Source organism: Balaenoptera musculus, chromosome 15 (assembly GCF_009873245.2).
Source record: "Balaenoptera musculus isolate JJ_BM4_2016_0621 chromosome 15, mBalMus1.pri.v3, whole genome shotgun sequence".
NCBI lineage: Eukaryota > Metazoa > Chordata > Mammalia > Artiodactyla > Balaenopteridae > Balaenoptera > Balaenoptera musculus.
The window spans coordinates 35716803-35736151 of NC_045799.1; the positions used below are offsets into that span (position 1 = coordinate 35716803).

Consider the following 19349-nt stretch of genomic DNA (forward strand, 5'->3'; position numbering starts at 1 on the left):
GCCAGTTTTCTCAACTAAAAGCCTACAACACCTATCCTAATTTGGCTCACAAGTTCCTTAGATCCTTTTTTATCCTCCTGCCTATCAAAAATCTTTCCCAGGTGACTGATTCCCTTTGTCCAGCTAATTTGCAACACATGCTTCAATTCACTAATTCTTAAAGGATTTACTAAACCTTAAAGAACCAGCTAGGTAGTGACCAAGTTTCAGCTTGAGGAATTTCAAAGTAGTTCAATGTGATCATTTGTTAATGTATACGTGGAGAAAGACCTTATTTTGAAGTAACCAAATTATAACTATCTGTATTTCTAGTTTGCCCTCAGGAAATCCATACTACATTTACCAGCTCATTACTCTGTTTCATTAGGAAACAATCATCCAGTGAATAATGTAATCATTTGGCATATAGTTTTTCTACCACTTCTGAGGGCCAACTGAAGAGACAAGAATGTATTCTGTTTCACTACTATTTCTTTTCTAACTAAAGGGAGAACCTCTTTAGGTACTGTATTTAGTACTTCGTTTGCTGTGACAGCTCTGATTTGCATGTGACTTTCCTCATCGCGGCCTGTCCATTTGTAATTGGGCTCTAACAACGCCTTAGCACCTTTTTTTCAGGCACTCTAGTTCCTAGACAGTCATTTCCTTTTTGGAGAAATATCTCCAAATCTAGCACATTTATTTTCTTCAAGAAATGTTTCTATATAAATTAGACAAAATGAAAAAACTCTGCTTCCATTCTTGATAGTCATACCCGCTACATTGGACTCTGCCATGCAGCCAGAGAGGTATCAAGAACCACCACTACCACAAACATAATGACAGTGAATATTTATTGAATATATATTATGTGCTGAGCAACGTTCCAAGCGTAAGCTCATGTAACCCTCACCACAAAGCCAGGTGCTCCTAAGAATAAATATTATTACTATTATCCCTATTTTACAAATGATGAAACTGAATCCCAAAGAGGGTGAGTTACTTCCCCAAGGTCATGCAGCTAAAATGTGGCAGGGGTTCAAAGCTGGCTAGCACGGCTTCAAAACTCACCTGTTTAACCAGTTCCATCCCCCACACCTAAACAAAAGCATCACAGCCTTCCAAACATCGAATTAAGACAACCAGAGCATCCCACAAGGCAACTGACTGTGAATGATCACATTTCTGTGGCTCGTGACCCTTAACCACAGCATAGTTTTTTCAGTCTTCAGCCTCAATTCTACAGAGAGCCAAACTGAGCATGAAAACTAAATCCACATTGAACACAAAATCAAAAAAGATTGTACCATAATACAGCCCTTTCTGGTTTAAAAGTGAGAAATTTAGCTGTTAAAAGTTCATTAATAATGCATGAATACAAAAGAAAACAGGATAACAACCTTCCCTGGATGCCATGATATTGATCCCAAACCACTGAGATAACCGAATGGCAGTGAAATACTGAGATACTGAATTCTCTTGTGGAAGGAAGTTTTTGCTTCCTATTTCCATTGTCCTTGAGCCTCACACACATATCAACATCATTCAGCTACAATTCTTTCCTGGGTGGACTATCACACACCCAAAGAAAACCTGCAAGCTTTTCCTTTGCTGGTAAAACGCTGTGCTTGACCTGCAGGCAATCCCACCTCACTACTGAAAGAACCAGTGGCAGACACCATTCATCAGTAACAGCAGTCTTCCCCACAAAACTAGATACACCCTCAGAATCCTACTCGACACAGGGACACAACCCCCAAAATATCTGAAACCTCTAGCAGCAGTTCTTTTTTTTCTCCTTTGTGCTGTGTATACAAAATACCAGATTCAGAACCCTGGCTCCAGCCCACTTGAGCCGTACTCCAAAACAAACCCACACTAGAAGAAAGGAAGAAAACCTCTTAATTTTCTGGTTCTCTCTCCAAATATTTGAAATCACCTATCCATGGACAACAAAGAGAAAGCTGCCATGAGCCACTGGTGACTTATCCTTTTCCACCTGCTACATCAGAACCCCATAAAATGCAGATTCCTGAGCTTCACCCCCATACCTTATTTGAATTTCTGCAAATAAAATTTTTTAAAGTCCTAATTAACTGATGGGCCACCTAGTGTGTGAACTAGCATTTTCACTAAAGGAGTTCTCCACTAAATTCAAGTGCAGAAACCACTAGCTCTGGTTCAGCCACAAAGAATGTGAGATTTTGGACAAGTTCCTTAATAGCCGTGAGTTGTAGATCCCTCATCTATAGAGCAGGAGGTTGGTTTAGTTCAACTTGGAGGATGTGGGCCTGTTCCTTGGTCAGAAAACTGACTACTTTGCCAGGTGTTTAAATGTGTCCAGATGGGTCTGCTGTGTCCTGAAGCTCAAAATGTATTTGTGAATATTTTCCTCTCGCTTCATCTCCATGGTAGCTGATGTTGAGGTTCCAAATGCTTCAGCATATTTTTTTTGCTCTCTCGTGGCAAATGCAATGTCTTGTTTCTGCAGTTCTGGCCCCACAATTAAAGTTGCTTTGTTTTCCTCTGACTTTTTCTATTCAGTTTGCTCTCTGCTCTGATTCAGTTCCCTGTCAGGTGGGCATGTGTGTTTGTGGAGAACACGAAGAGCCTGATTATCAAATAGCACATTTTCCTTTCTCCTTGGACACCTGCCTCTTGTTTTCTCCAACTCGGTTGATGCTGAAGCAGGTTTTTAGAAGTCTAGGTCAGACACAGATGCTTGCTCTGCAAAGTGACATTGATCCATCAACCAGCAGCATCTGCGTGACGGGGAGCTTGTTAGAAATGCAGTCTTGAGCCCCACATCAGACTTTGCCTTGGAATCTTCATTTTCTTAAGACCCCAGGTGATTTGGTGAAGTGTCAGAGCACAGTTGTAAACACCATAGTCCATTAAACACCTGCCTCAGAATTACTTGCAGGCTTGTTACAAATGCAGGTTCCAGGGCTCTGCTCCCAGCTCAGTGTATCAGGGGATTGGGCACAGGACCCTGCCACCTGCAGCATTAACAGCCGAGTTGATTCTTTAGTGGAATCGAGTAAGATTTTGCTCCAGCAAAATCCTTCAGGGCCTGATTTGGGGACAGCCTGACAGAGGACAGAGGACTCTGCCTGTCACCTGCTTAGGGACACCTGGAACACCACCCCGAAATCCCTCTACTGGTGGGCCTATGGCTCTACTAGAAATCCTGAAAGCAGGGTGTTGGGGTACAATCCTTCCTTTTCCCTCCAGGCCTCTGATCAAAGGAACTTGGGGCTCTCAAGTTCCAACCCTCAAGAAAAGTGTCATCTACTTAAGCACCTGGTGACTTGGTTCATCCATCACAGTGGTTCTCGAACTTGAGTATGCATGAGAATCCCCCAGAGGGCCTCTTAAGACCCCTGAGCCCTGCTTCCCCAGAGATTTCTACTCAATTTGCCTGCCTTCCTAGGAGGCCTTGAATCTGCATTTCTAACCAGCTCCAGGCCCTGTGGATGCTGCTGGTCTATGGACCACACTTGGAATAGCAAAGCTCTATTTAATAGCATTATTCCATGAAAGTGAAATGGGAAGGTTGGACAATTTCTTTTGTGCAACCTGGAAGGTGTAGGCCCAGCACAAATGGACTTGTCTCAGCTACAGACACAGAGCTCTCTGGCTTGGTGGAGCCCCAGGGCCAGCTGTCTTTTGAGCAAGGGTGTCTGAATTGTGGATGCCCAGGGCTACTCTGCTAAATCAGTCACTTTTCTGCTTGTTCCCTAACTATAACACATTATTCCTAAACAACCAGCCCCAGTGCTTTCCAGGATCAGTTCTCCAATTGGTAGGTTTTCCTCCCTCGGTGATACTGCTGGGGAAAGCTGCAGGATATTCTTAGGGCTACATGAGCTGCCCAGTAAAATCTCTTACAGGTCAAAAAAGGCATGATGAGAATTTGGGAGTTTGTCATGTAGGGCTTCTCTGAATCTTTCCTTTGCCTCCCCTTGCAATTCCAAGAAAGCAGTGACCTTGGGCTCATATTTGAAGCCCAGAGAATTCATCTGATCCCCAAAATATATGTTTTTTAAAAAGGGTGATATAAAGAGTGCTTTTCCCTGTGGACCATTGCAGTATGATTTGAACCCCCAAAGCACCCCCCTTCCCAGGAAAAAACAGTTCAGGATCCAGATTTAACAGTCATGGTAGAAGGAATGAAAATAAGAATCACATTTTATAATCAATTTGAATTGTAGTTAAGAAGGATTTTTATCACTTACCTATTCTTACTACAGCCCCAGTTCTGCTAAAACGTATTAACATTGCAGCACATAGAGACAACTATTGGAAATCAAGTCCGACAGCCTATAGATCAAAACCACAGTCCATAAAACCCGATGGGATTGGACACCTTTATAATGATATTTAACATCCTACAGAATGAGAATTGCTTTTTTAAAAGGTCAAGCGAAGCAGGAGTTTTGAAAGACTAAGGATGTTCCCTCATAACAACTGTGTTTACATGTGAGCGGACCCTCGTTTGTCTGGTCTAGCTGGCAGAGGCTGCCTTCCATCTCTAGGATCAATCATCTTACATTTCAAAGTGTTTTCATCTATTACTTCACTTCATCTTCTCAGCATCCTCTGCCCCTTTCCAAGAACAATTACTTTCCTCTGCGTTTTATAGATCCCGAGTGGTTGAGAGCCTGGAGCTCAGCTCAGTGAACCCAGCAGCTCCAACCTTTTCCAATCAAACCAGGTTCCTACTGGCACCTCGTCAGGCTAACACCACCTTTGCTTCCCTCTAGTGCACAAAAGGGCTGCAGACACCCTTCCCCAAGGTGCCTGCTTCTCTTGTCTTTCCTCCAGGGCCCCCTCCCAAGTGGACACACTTCTGCCTGTCAGCCTTTTCTCTTCTGCATTTTGAGATTCTCTCCCCTCTCTCTATCCAGCTCCCTCTCCTCTCTTCCCTCACCTCCTTGTAAACACTTCTTTGCAGTGCAGCTCTGTCCGTTAGACAAATTTCACCCAAGAATTCACGTAGAGTTGAATGAGTTCCACCCCCCAAGTATCTGGCATTTGACTTAGAATCAGGAAATTAAGCAAAAGGGACTGAGTCTCTAACTCTGGGACATTCAAACGTCCAGTGACAGGCAGGTGACCTTCTGTCCTCTCCATCTATGTCCATGCCGCTCAGCTTTGCAAAGAGCCTCCCCTGCCCACCTGTGTGTGGCATTCAAATCCACACAAGTCAGAATTGTAAACAGGGATTTAGAATAATAAAAACAGTCCTGACAGGTAGGAGGAGGAAATGACCTCTCTCTGTAATTGATAACACAAAGTCATCCTGTCCGGCCTCTTTGAATAACCTTCTTGCTTGTTTGCTTTCCTTCTCTCTCCCCTCAGCCCAAAGCAGCAGGCGAAGATGGCAGAGTATTGCCGACTGATCTTCGGGGACGCCCTTCTTATGGAGCCCCTGGAAAAGTACCCAGTAAGCAGTTTTGATTCTCATGCCGAAGGAACGCACACCTTCTTTATGATTGGATTAGGGAGAGACTTCCTTACATCCTTTCCATGTTTATGTTTCTTGGTATGAGTTGACAATGAGCCCTCTGACCAGGGGAGGCCGGCAGAGACCTCCTGAGGGGAACAGACCTGCCTCTGTCCTCTTCCTCTGCCCACAGCTTTCTCCCTCCCTCACTGCCCTATGTTAGCCAGTCAGGACTGCAGAATTCCCACAGTCACAATCAGCCCACAGAGGTAGTCCCAAGGGACAGGCTCTGGCCACCTCCCAGGGAACCTCATCACACCCCTTTGAAAGAAATGGGTCAGCAAAATGGGACATTGAAGGTGGCACAATGACATTCCTGCCTATCCCTGCTGGCCACCCCTCACTTCCTTGCGCTCCCCCAGCAGAATCCAGACCTCCTATTGCCGTGGTAACAATCCTTGCTTTGGGAAGGAAAGCAGCAGAAAGATCGTCAAGTAGCCTCTTCCGTCTTCAACCCTTTCCCCAGTCTCCACACATCCTTGCATGATTTCATACCAGTCCCCGGACTGGTTACAAGTGAAGAATAGAGTGCCTGCTTACAGGAGTTCATAGATTTCTAAAAATAACCTGTTTTGGGACTTGCATGCATGCTCTCTGTTACAATATATAATAACCTTCTCGAGGGAAACTGATTTTCCCATAGATGTACAAGCTGGACACACCAGAAAGAAGGCTTGCAGATAAATAGCTTGAAACTCAGGGCAGCCAGGAAATCTAAAGCCACCTGGTCCACTTCTGCTGATGCTAAGATGTGCCACTTAACTACCTCGTGCCAGGATGAGGATTTTGCTGTTTGCAAACTGCATCTGAAAAGTTGATTCTAAGGGCTTGCCTGGAAACGCCTGCCTGTCTTTACCATCCTCCTGGCAGATGCCACACTCTAACTGGCTTCCATCCTTTGAAAATCCAAGCCAAGGCCATCCTATCTGTCCTAAATCACGATGGTTGGATTCAGAGGGTCCATCAGAAAACTCATGAAACTTTGGGTTAACATGCCAAATCACCCAGTACATTTCTATGGTCTTATTCATGTAGATTTCTCATGGAAAAATAATTACAGTACAGTAATTAAAATATAACTTTCATGTGAAAAAAAGCAAGAGCTATGAACTAGCCCCTACATAAGACACCCGTAGAGCAGCTTAATGAGCTGTGTTGAAGGTAGTAAAGAATAATCTAGAAGCCCTTGGTATCTAATGCAGTCCTGGGAGTTTGTTTTGGGGAAGGAACTTGAAAGGAAGGGACAGTGTTTTTAAAGAATGTGTCTTTTCTTTCTGTTAGCTGGAATCTGGAGTTCCTCTTCCAAGCCCTCTGGATTTAATGTACAAAATTTTGGTGAAAAATAAGAAGAAATCCCACAAATCATCAGAAGGAAGCGGCAAAAAGAAGCTCTCAGAACAAACCTCCAACACGTACAGCGACTCTTCCAGTGTGTTTGAGCCCTCGTCCCCGGGAGCTGGTGAGGGGCTGGCGGGCTCTCATTCCCCTATTATGTATGGATTTAAGAATTGCTGCCCTGGAATTAACTTAGAAGGACTTTTAACATTTCTACCTGGCACAGTTTTAGAACGTGTTGTTTTTTTTACTTCTGTTATAAACCTGAAGGCTTAAAACTACACAAACATATGAACACCCAGTTCTGCAGGACAGAAGGCCCACATGGCCTCACTGGGCTAAACTCCAGGTGTCAGCAGGGCTGCTTTCCTTTCTGGAGGCTCTAGGCAATATTATTCCCTGCATTTCCAGCTCCTAGAGGCTACCCACATTCATTGGCTTGTGGCCCCCTTCCTCCAGCTTCAAAGCCAGGAATGTCCCATCTCACTTCTTCTGCCATCATATTTCCCTTGGACCACAGCTGGAAAAGGTCCTCTGCTTTTCAGAACTCATGTCTTTCCATTGGACCCATTCAGATAATCTAGAATAATCTCTTGCATTTCAAGGTCCTTAACTTAATCTCATCTGCAAAGTCCCTCTTGCAGTGTATTCACAGGACACAGGAGATATTCATAGGACATGGGCATTTTGGGGGAGGCCATAATTCTGGCTACCACATAAGCCAAATAATCTTTGGAGTGACCATGTTATTTTAAGCTTCTCAAGGGCAGGGATCCCTTGACATTAACTACAGGTCTGGACACAAGATGTTCATCAAATTGATTCTCATTGATGATGTGCTGAAGAGTTCTGGGCCATTCAACTTATCCATATTCTACAGAGCTCTTTTAAAATGTGAAATGGTAAAGTTACTTGAATGATCTATCAAAGCTACTAGGTGATATTTACTGTCACTAATTTTCGGTTTAGATTTAAGTTGAAATAGATTTTTGTGATTGATGAGAAAAGAATTCAAAGTGGTCACCCATTTCCTTTGAATTATTTGTCATTTAGTCTAAGTTCTTTTCCAACTCTAGTCAGAGTCTTGGCAATCTTAAAAGTGCATTACAGATATGTTCACCCTGATTGGAGGGTGAACAAGTAAAGGAAACTTTAAGCTTAAATCTAGAAAGTTATTCAATAAAAAGTTTAGCTAACCTTGGAATAATCATTTTGGAAAACTGTTTGGCAGCATCTACAAAAGCTAAGCTGAACATATGCATATGAACCCCCTCTGCCCCAGAGAATTCTATTCCTAGGTATATACCCAACAGAAATGCATGTAGATGTTCACCAAGAGACACTGGTGAAGAATTGCTTAAAGCAGCACTATTCAGAATAGCCCATCAACAGAGAAATACATGTGCTATGTTCACCCCATGGAATATGTAGCAATAATGATCTACAGTGTACACAACAATATGGATGACTCTCATTTTAGAAACATAATGTTGAATAAAGAAGTCAAATGCAAAAGATAAGTATCCACTGTCTGATTCCATCTATATAAAGTACAAAAACAGCAGAACTAACCTGCACTATTGGAGGTCAGGAGATGGTTACCCCTGGTGAAAAAGTGACTAAAAGGGACCCAAGGAGGCTTCTGGACACAGTTATATTTTGTTTCTTGATCTGGGTACTGTTTCCTAAGGTCTGTTTGGTATGTTAAGGCACTGTACACGTATGGTATGTGTACTTTTCTGTATACTTATCACATGTCAATTAAAAGATTTAAAAATAATTTTTAAAAATTAAAATATAAACTCTACGGCAATCAGAAAAAAAAAAAGGATGGCCAAGACTCTGATTTATCTTTTCCTGTATTTTTCCATTACAGTTACCAATTACTTTTTTCTCCCCCCCCACCCCACCCCCCCCCAGCTGTGTTGGGTCTTCGTTGCCGCACGCGGGCTTTCTCTAGTTGTGGCGGGCGGGGGCTACTGTTAGTTGCGGTGCGCGAGCTTCTCATTGCGGTGGCTTCTCTTGTTGCAGAGCATGGACTCTAGGCGCCCGGGCTTCAGTAGTTGTGGCTCATGGCTCAGTAGTCGTGGCTCACGGGCTCTAGAGCACAGGCTCAGTAGTTGCGGCACATGGGCTTAGTTGCTCCACGGCACGTGGGATTTTCCCGGACCAGTGCTCGAACCCATGTCCCCTGCATTGGCAGGCGGATTCTTAACCACTGCATCACCAGGAAATTACTTTTATTGTTTAGATTAACATCCTTGTCCACAGACGTTATGTGATTCCTTGAAAGATTTTTTTTTTGGTAGTTTTTAAATGTGTGTGTCAAACGTTATTACACAATTCTGATTCTTTTTTCAAAACTAACTTTTGTTCTCAGTGAGAATGTTCTATGTGAAGTTTGGGAACAAACGTCACTAACAGGCCACCTATTTCTCAGCATGATTCTATCTGAGTGTTAGCGAGTAAATTGTATCTTCCTTTGCATGTGGGAGCTTGTCGTTTTACCATCTGCCTTCCCCAGTTCTCTTCCCTCTTATTAACCGGATGCGTAACACAAATAACAATTTTTAACAGGCAGTTAACATTATTGCTTAGTTCAGAGAAAGAGCAGCAATCTGTTACTAATCTGGTAGATTTCCTAAGCTAGCCCCATACTCTGTTGTGCAATTTTCATTTATTTCGATGGAAAGTTTTGGACATTTAAATATGTAGGTAGGGCCCTGAATAAAGAGCACTGCTAATGTACCCTTTGGTTTGTAGATGTTTTCAGTATTGGGAACTCAAATAACTTGAAAAACATGTTTCTTATATCAAAGCTAATCTACTTAACATGGCGTCTGTTGGCCAGATCTTCCCCCAAGAGATCCAGTCGTTTGCCTGTACACTTGTCTTAAAGAACTAGGATAATTTTTTTATTTTATTTTTCAACAAGATTCCTCCAGAAACTTATAAGGGAGAAATCAGGTCCCTGCTCATAGAGCAAAGAATGACAAATTCTTTCCTTCCCACATAAACTAGAGAATGGCCTGATTATTTGAAATTCTGGTGTGTTGTTAATGTAACATGAAGCGCTGTCCTGCCAAACTTCTTAAATTACTCAATAAGAAGAACCCCTTCTCTAATTAAAAAAAAAACAATAAATAGTTACAAAAACTTGAGGCAACAAATTTGACTCTAAAAAATTTTGTGTCAACCTCCTAAAAGAATGTCTCTAATAGGATAAGCTATGTTTTCTGTTCAAAGTGGAATTGATTCCGCTTATTAACTAACACAATATTAACATCATAAAGCAGTTGTATGTGGCTTTCTTTAATAAACAAGCTGCAAATAATAAGCCGTGTTGGTCCCAGACATCTTTTCCCTCTAAAGGTTACTTCATTAATGCTAACTGCTGTCATTAGTAATCGATTGAACTTTGTCAGCCAAATGAAAACATTTATAAGCTTCTTGGAGGCAGTGCTGTGGGTAGTGTCTTTGATAGAGATTGCTCAGGGCAGCTAATTTATAGAAGGCAGGGAGGGGAGGTACTGGCCCGTGTAAGTTGCCTCATTGTTGAACCAATATTGCCATCTTCTGGGCTTATTATCCTATTGCATTGTATGGACCCTGAAAGAAGTCAAATCAAACAATTTAAAAGTATGCTTTCTGTACTTTATGCTTGAAAATCTTTTTACATAACTGATATTACTGGGTCTGACTGAATCCCAGAGCTGAGAAGAATGTAATGCCTCATACCAATGTGACTATTTAAGCTGGTGGAATCATCCACCTAAACTTTGGAGAGAAAAACCATCTATTGAAATGACTGTATATTGGCTACATATGAAGCTGCATTATATCCGACTGAGGTAGATTTACATGCATAATTATTTTAAGAGTTCACCCATTTTATCCTGCCGTCTTAAACAGAATATCTCCATTTTTAAAGATATGTGCATTGTTTAGATGACAATGCCTCCATCAAATAAGCCTGCAGGCAAATCACAGGATACAGGTGGTACCTTACAGTTTTGTAGAATCAGGTGTGCTACTATAGGCTCCATTCCTGTCCCAGCTCTTGTCCTCTACCTCGACTTCTGTGATGTCCTCTCTGGCCTTGGAAAAATAGCTACAAGGTCACTGAGCTCTGGCCAAGCATCACACAGAAGAGTCAGGACCAAGAAGAAGAGGGAAAGGTGGTAAAGTGATAGTTTATCTGTTTTAGGGTCATGGAGACACTAAAATAGAATGTATACATCAAAATAGGATACGTACACCAGAGAGAGCTAACTGCATAAGCTGCCATATGTTTTGTAAAACATATAGATAGAAATGTAAAGACAAGCATCTTTTACAGAGCTTGGAAATTTCAAATGGTATTCACAAATCAAATTTAGAAAAAAAATCCATATTCAAAATGTCAGTATAATTCTGTATAATTAATAAAATTTAAAAAAAAACCAAAAGAATAACTTAAGAGCAGTGAAAGGCCAACTTCCAAGGAAATTTTGGGTAATGCACATGTCACATGTGCTTTGAACCTGTAAATGCTTATTTACTTCATGATCTGTTATTAAAATTTGACAGGAGAAGCTGATACGGAGAGTGACGATGATGACGATGAGGATGACTGTAAAAAGTCTTCGATGGATGAGGTAGGTTTCTAGGGCTTGACTTCTGGTCACAGAAGCTTTCAGCTAACTTGCCCGTCCAGACTGCTCCCTCTGGATGTAGTTCCTGGTTGCCTTCTGCCATCTAGTGGTGAAAAGAGTTTGAAAAATGAAGATGCAAACTGGTCGCTAGAGGAACAAGCGTTGCCTTCCATCAAATGTGGTATGTTGAGAATGAATTCAAAATTTGCCACCTCCAACTGCCCGCTTCAATTTTTGAGGCAATTAAATGGATTGTCAATGGTCCAGAATCCAGAGAAGACATGAGGTTTGGAGAAATGTTTATAAACATGACATTAATTTCGTTGTTGTAATTTTGACCCTTTTTTGGCTTATGGGGTCTTAGTTCCCCGACCAGAGATTGAACCCAGGTCCCCGGCAGTGGAAGTGCAGAGTCCTAACCACTGGACCGCCAGGGAATTCCCCGTTGTAATTTTGGAACCACTAGAGGTATCTACTGACATAAGCTCAAGCTTCCCAAATATCTTCATCAGCTCAGAAATATTAATTGCACAGAATCCAGAAGCAAATCAAGGATAGGTCAATTGGAATTTTAAAACTTTGTTTTAGTCTTGTTCAAAAAGTTTAAACTGAATCTGCTTTCAAATATATTGGAAAGTATCTATTTCAGTATTTGTATCTTCACATTTTAGTTAATAAAGATAAATAACAAATAATAAGCTGTTCTCACATAATGTTCTTCCTCTTATAATTATTTCCTTTAATATAGTCTAAATTTTTGATTAATTATGTTTCCCCACTAAATTTCAACTCAATATCCAGAAGGAAAACTGTTACAGAGTAGTTCTTCCAGAATTATTTCAACTGTGTAAACTTTTTGTCAGTGATTTTTGATCATTTTAAAACTATCTTACTAGCTGGATGGCCATTTGCAAATGAATATTTCCCAATTAACATTTAACCTTAATATTGCTACAGAAGTTTTCAAAAGAAACCATGTCTCCATGTATTTTTTCTTCTAAAAATGGGAGAAAATATTAGATCAGCCTACAGAGGTCTGTCCACACGAATACTGCAATATTGGCTTTCTTCTTTATTAAATACTTTATCAAAGTGGTATGTAATACATAATAGTAGCTAAAGTAACACGAGGTTTTACTATGTGCCAGGCACCGTTCTGAGCTTTCACATAAATTAATTCATTTAATAATCACAAAAACCCTATATGCTGTTGGGACTGATTTTATCATAATTTTACAGGTGAGCAAGCTGAGGCACAGAACAGTTAAGTGACTTGCCCAAGAATGCACAGTTTCTAAGTGGTGGGCTTGGGATTTAAAGTCAGATAGTCTGGCTCTAGACCCTGAGCGACTGACCTACACTGTATTGGGCTGCTTGCCTAATAGGTGCCCAGGAGCCAGAAAGGGAGGGACAGAGGAAAGTTTGTAAAGAAAAGCAATATATGTTTGTCCACCCCCACCCACTTCCACCGCCAACCTTTTTTTATAACAGTTCGTGATTCAGCCAGTGGTTACCTACATACTCACTTTCGTATCATACAGTGAATTATTGGTATGTTAACTTCAGACGTCACCTGTGGACTCCCTGCTTTGGCAGATGAGACACAGCTCAGGTCTTCTTAAACTTTGCTGTGCGTTTGAATCACCTCAGTAAGATGCAGATTCTGGTTCAGGAGGCCTGCACAGGGGGCTGAGAGGCTGCATCTCTCACAAGCTCTCGGGTGGTACTGATGCTGCTGGTCCCAGAGTGCTCTGGGAGCTGCCCCTAAACCTCCCTCCTCCCACCCCTCACTGTGTAACGTGAGGTGTTGCTTTTCCTTTCTTCCCATCTCCATTTTCCGTTGGCGATAATCGTTTTCAGAAGAGGCGTGATAATCTTCTGCTCTCTTGGGTCCTTTGATCATTGCCCTGGGAAAACATAATGCTGACTCTGGGAACGTTATTTTTACTCTTGCTTCCAGGGGACCGCTGGGAGCGAGGCCATGGCCACAGAAGAGATGTCTAATCTGGTGAACTATATTCAGCCAGTCAAGTTCGAGTCATTCGAAATTTCAAAAAGTAAGTTTTCCCTGGAGAAAAACCCCTAATGTAGCATATAATGAGTATATTTTAAACACAAGGTTATTAGACCAAAAAATGAGACCCTTATTAGAACAATTCTATGAAGTCTTGAATATATGTGTGAATTTACTATCTGCTTTTTATATATCTAAATAAATATATATAACTATATATAAGTATATTTTATGTATATATATATATATATATATACACACACATAGCCATGTGAGAAAGTATTCCATGATGTGTTTTCCCAAAATTCTTAATAGAGCTACAGGCCATACGTGGTTATCTAAAAGATATTAGACCAGAGTACAGCTAACTGAGGATTTTACATTATTTTTCGTTTGTGACCACATGGGCATTCCATCAATTATATAAATGACAGTGTTGAAATAAACTATTTAACCATCCCCTCAAAAGGAAGCAATCAGAGACTTGATCAATCTCAATATTGAATAGAAATAGAACCAAATCAACCAGTTCATCCACATTCCATTTGTTCAGCCTATGTTTTATATATTTAGGAGAATATATCATTAACTTCACATTACTTGGTGTTTTCCGCTCATCCAACTACCCATCCATACTGGATGCAAATTATATATGTACATTATCTCTCCTCATCCTTTTATCAAATTGCCCTTTGTGTTTGCATGAACTGTAAAATACTATTAGGTTAAGAGAATCCTTGGGACAGTTTAGCTACTTTTATAAGCATATGCTCTTAAAAGCTGAATTTTTTCTTAAACACAGCAGCCTCTTATAAAGGAAAGTTTTATAGATATACCAAACTCTAAACCTCTACATTAACACACTTATGTGTAATTGTATAATTTTGCCCAAAGAGTCTTAACTTAATAACATATGGTATCTAGATCTCTACAACAAAGAATTTAACTTCCAATAAGATTTATACATAAAGATTTCAACAGTTTGTTTGATGTTATAATTACTGGTGCTTCTTACTACAAGCTGTTCGATGTGAAACATACTATAAAGTAGTTATTTTTATATTACTATAACTTCCTTTGGCTGTAAAACGAGTTTTCCTAATTCATGAGTCAAAAGCTCCCAGACAAGTAGCTAAACTGAGAAGGAGCTGATACATTTAGGTCCTTAAGAACCTGGTGACAGCATCACCAGCCAAAGACTTACAAACAAGTACTTTTCTCCCTGTGTTTTATATCATTTTCTCACTTTTTTCAAAAGAACACTGCACATATTTCACAAAGAACCTATTAAATTGACTTAATTTTAATTAGCAGTCATGCTTAAGATAGTCATATGAAAGTAGAATTTTGATGGACCAAAATAAGAGAAGTAAGGGTTTCCTTTAGAGTCGATTAAATTGGAGAAGGTGACGAAGTGGATAAAGGTGAAATCTGGGAATGACTAGGAAGAAGAATGAGGCTTTAATTATGGAAAGTGGGCATCAAAGAGGAAAGATGCCTCAAGGTAACTCAGTTTAAATCACCAAGCTCCAGATAACACATCTTAGTCTGTATGTAACAGTGTGATGTCTTTCTAGTTGGGAAGAGGACAGAGAAGCTGTTTGACTCTTAGTCTTTCTAAACTAAGATAACTTTGTTTTGTTTCTCTCACTCTAATTGGAAGCTTAGCTTTCACTTTTAAGATGTTTCTCTGTGTCCAAGAATATTGAGCCCTCTAGTACATTCACCTCTACAGCCTCTGTCATCTAATCTGAAAATGAGGCCATCAGACTGGAAAATGTCCAAGGATCCTTCTGCTTTAAAATAACAAAATTCTTATGTCAAATTACTTGTTTCAACCAAAAGGGTCTCTACAAACTTGAGGCAATGACAGTGTGGGTATAAAAGAGAGTCAGCATCTAGCAGGAATGTACACACGGTCTGTATTGTTAATTCTCAGTGATGGCTTCCAGAAAGCAATATGAATGGATTTAGAGCAACAGATTCCCACAGGGCCCTTGCTCTTTTGACAAAACAGCTTTCCTGGCCACACTCTCCAAGTCTAAAATTCATTTTCCCACCCTAACGCCACCATGTCCCTAACTTGCCCAACACCTGACACAGGTAGCAAATATTAGAAGAGACAAAACTAAGACTCGACTTTTGTTACAGGTAAATAGTCCACTGAAAACAACATTAAATATAAAAGTTATTTGAGGATTCTTTGCCCTCAACTTCACAGAACATTTGCCTACATCTTATATGCTATCATTTATAATATTGAATTTTATTTCTCACTTTTTGTTGTTGTTGTTGTTAACTCAGAAAGAAACAGAAGCTTCGAAATGTCTTCCTTTGTGGAAACCAAAGGACTTGAGCAACTTACAAAGTCTCCAGTGGAATTTGTAGAGTATCCTTGATTTGACGGACGTTTGCTGAATCGACAAGAGTGAAGTCGTGCTATTTGTTTAATTTTTTGTCTTTAATAAAGGAGAAAGGTGCATGAGATGGCTTAAGTCTGTCAGCTGGGTAATAAATAGTTTCAGGTTTCATATGTAATGGTGGATGGGATAGTCTGGCATGTGGAAAAGAGAACTGGCCTTGGAGTAAAGGAAGTCCAGGATACCTTCAGACCATCAACCTCTTTATCCCTTGGTAATTTGCATAATCCTTCTGAGTTTTCTCACCTGTAAAACAGAAATGATGATACCAGCTTTGTGGCTTGCTGTTGGGTTATGGACAACATATGTAAAATGTGTGTGTATGCTTTATACATATGTAAAATATGATAGGTATAAAGTGTATATATTATATGTATATAATATAGACACGTTTTTGGTGTCTCACATCCTTACATGTAATAGATGTCCAATCGAAAAATAGTTGGGATGATGATGATGAGAATATAAATATGTATTACTAATAATGGCTTCATTTGATAGTCCTGACAACCAAAATTTTTAAATTTTATCCCTGAATCAAAATGAAATGACACAGATCTTTAAAATTTTTTCATAAAACAATTATTAAATGTCCCAAACAGCCCAATTTCCTGAAAGTCCTATAATAAAAAAGTCACCTTTAAAACTCATCAACAATAGAGGAAACAAGTGTAAACTCCATAAGCAAAGTGACAGTATATCATGATCATTAGTATTCATCAAGTACTAACTACATGATAGACCTTTTGTTATATGTCTTATTTAATCCTTACAATAGCTGTATAATGTAGGAATTCACATCTTTTGTAGATGAGGAAACTGAAGCACAGAAAAGGGAAATAACTTGTCCTGAATCAGACAGCTAACAGGTTCCAGAATTTAAGTTTCAAACTCTATTTGGCCTAACTCCCCTGCCGAGCTCAGAACCTGAGCTAACCTCTACCAAACTTGGTAATAGAAATAGTCAGTTGTGTTTTAAAGACATAGCATCCTTCAATAACTAAAAGGTTCTCAGGATGGAAAACTGATGACGGTAGGAACCAAAATATGAGACAAGGTCAAAACCTTCTGTGCTATATTTACCTTGTTATCAATCATAAAGAGTACCACAGTCTTGGCCAATAGCATTCCCTGAGAAGGTTAAGAAAATGAGCAGAGAGCATTTCAAAAATAGCCATACAGTTCATGATATCTGCTTCTGCCAAGCACAATATCATCCTGTCACGTGACTTGCTATGCTTGGACTTCCTCATGTGTCCTTAATTGCTAAGCCAGTCCTTAATAATCTCCACAAAATCACATTGACTCAACCATCTTTGCACCTCATTAGTTTTTACCCACAGGGCTCTGCAAAGGTGATGCTACATTTCTATTATAAAAGCACATTTATTCTGTTTGTTCAGAAAGCTTTTTACCTATTTCACCCACCAGCCCAATGAGATCATCAACCTTTAATTCATTTCCCCAATGGAGAAAGATGGAAGGCAGCTTCTCAGCTAATATTATTGGCTAATTCTTTTTATAATTGTATTCACTACTTAACATGATGGTCCAGATATAACAAAATGCAGCTTAGCAGGATATATCCAAAAGGAACACGTGTGGATTCATCCAACTACATGCCCCAGCTCTTCTGGAATGCAGGCTGCCAAATGGTTGCACTTAATTTCCAAACAGTGGGTAAGTAGCACAATTAATGTTCATTTCCTTTCTATTATAAAGCCACATTTCCTCATGCCCAAAAACCATTCCCAAGGAGAAAAAAACTGCCAGACTTGACTGAAAAAACAAACAAAAGCACATTTTCATAAAGGAAATATCATTGCAAAAAAAAGTGAATTTTGAAAATTGAGAAATTGTCTTCAATGGTTTATAAACAAGTCTTTATTTCTACTCATTTTGCATTATTTTCAAACAAACACTTTTATACTTTTTAAAGTAATATGTATTTATTATAGAAAATGTAAAAAATTCAAAAAAACTATAAAGAAAAGAATAAAACTGCGAGGAATGTTACCACTCAGAGATTCAACATTGTTAACTTTTGGCATTGTAATCTGTAAGGTTTTTGGGATATGCATATACAAGCTTTTTCACTTAATAACTTGTTTAAATATATATATCTTTATATATATTTAAATGTGATACAGAAACATGAATTTTAATAGCTGTATATTAACCACATCTCACAATTCACTAAAACCCATTTCCTATCACTGAATATTAAGGTATTTTTTTCCTACTATAAATAGTGCCCTGAGAACAGCCTTGAATATAAATTGTCAAGTCTATCTCCTAATGTTCTTTTGGAACAGTTCCTGAAATAGAATTAAAAGAAGTGAAAGTTTTAAGAACCTTTGTGCACAATGCCAAATTGTCCATCAAAAATGTTGCACTAGATTTCTCCTCCATCAGCAATGTATAAGTTGTTCCCTCTCACTTGAGATCTTGGTTAAGTATTATCATTAAATAATAATAATAATTCAGAAAAATACCTCCTTGTTCTTTTTTATTTCATTTCTTTGATTATTGTTGAGGCTGAACATTTTAAGTATGTGTTTTGATTTTTACTTTTCCTTTACTTTTGATTTCTGCTTTTATGAATTGACTATTCAGGACTCGTGTCAATTTTTCTATTCATTTATAACAGTACTTTTTATATAAAGGTCATGTTGTCTTATTTTGTGAAACAGATGAGATCAGGTTGATTAATGTTTTATTTTATGGAATCTTGGTTTACTCTCATGATTACAGGCTCCACACCCAAGAATCCATCCATATTTACTCCTATTTCTTTCATAGTTTCTTTTTTATCTGTAATTTAACCCTTTCATCCATACAAATTTAATTTTCATGTATAATCTCAGTAAGAGATCAAACTGAAATTACAGTTTATTAGATGTAGCCTTTTTATTTTTTTAAAATTTATTTATTTATTAATTTATTTATTTTTAGCTGTGTTGGGTCTTCACTGCTGCCCGCGGGCTTTCTCTAATTGTGGAGAGTGGGGGCTACTCTTCGTTGCGGTGCATGGGCTTCTCATTGCAGTGGCTTCTCTTGTTGAGGAGCACGGTCTCTAGGAGCATGGGCTTCAGTAGTTGTGGCTTGCGGGCTTTAGAGCACAGGCTCAGTAGTTGTGGCGCACGGGCTTAGTTGCTCCACGGCATGTGGGATCTTCCCGGACCAGAGCTCCAACCCGTGTCCCCTGCACTGGCAGGTGGATTCTTAACCACTGCACCACTAGGGAAGCCCCGAAATGTAGCCTTTTTAGTTGTTAATTTGGGTACATTTTTTCAATGTATAGTCTTCTCCATTAATAAATTTTTCACCTTCCTGGAGCCAATAACTTATTGTTATTATTATAATGTTTAATAATATGGTTTAATACGTAGAAGTGGAAATTCTTCATGGCTATTAACGTTCAATTCTTCTTTCCTTGCCAGTGGGATTCTTTTTCC

General features: G+C 39.5%; 1 protein-coding gene across 4 annotated transcripts in view; it reads left to right on the top strand.

Annotated features, from left to right (window-relative positions):
* Positions 1-19349, top strand: part of PLCB1 (phospholipase C beta 1) — a 700435-nt gene that overhangs the window by 555352 nt on the left and 125734 nt on the right. For all 4 annotated transcript variants that reach the window (XM_036826676.1, XM_036826677.1, XM_036826678.1 and 1 more), the window contains 6 exons: positions 5344-5428; positions 6770-6947; positions 11393-11460; positions 13418-13514; positions 15776-15860; positions 17447-17571. In XM_036826676.1, coding sequence (XP_036682571.1) covers positions 5344-5428; positions 6770-6947; positions 11393-11460; positions 13418-13514; positions 15776-15860; positions 17447-17571 — 638 coding nt within the window. The remainder of the gene's footprint in view (positions 1-5343; positions 5429-6769; positions 6948-11392; positions 11461-13417; positions 13515-15775; positions 15861-17446; positions 17572-19349) is intronic.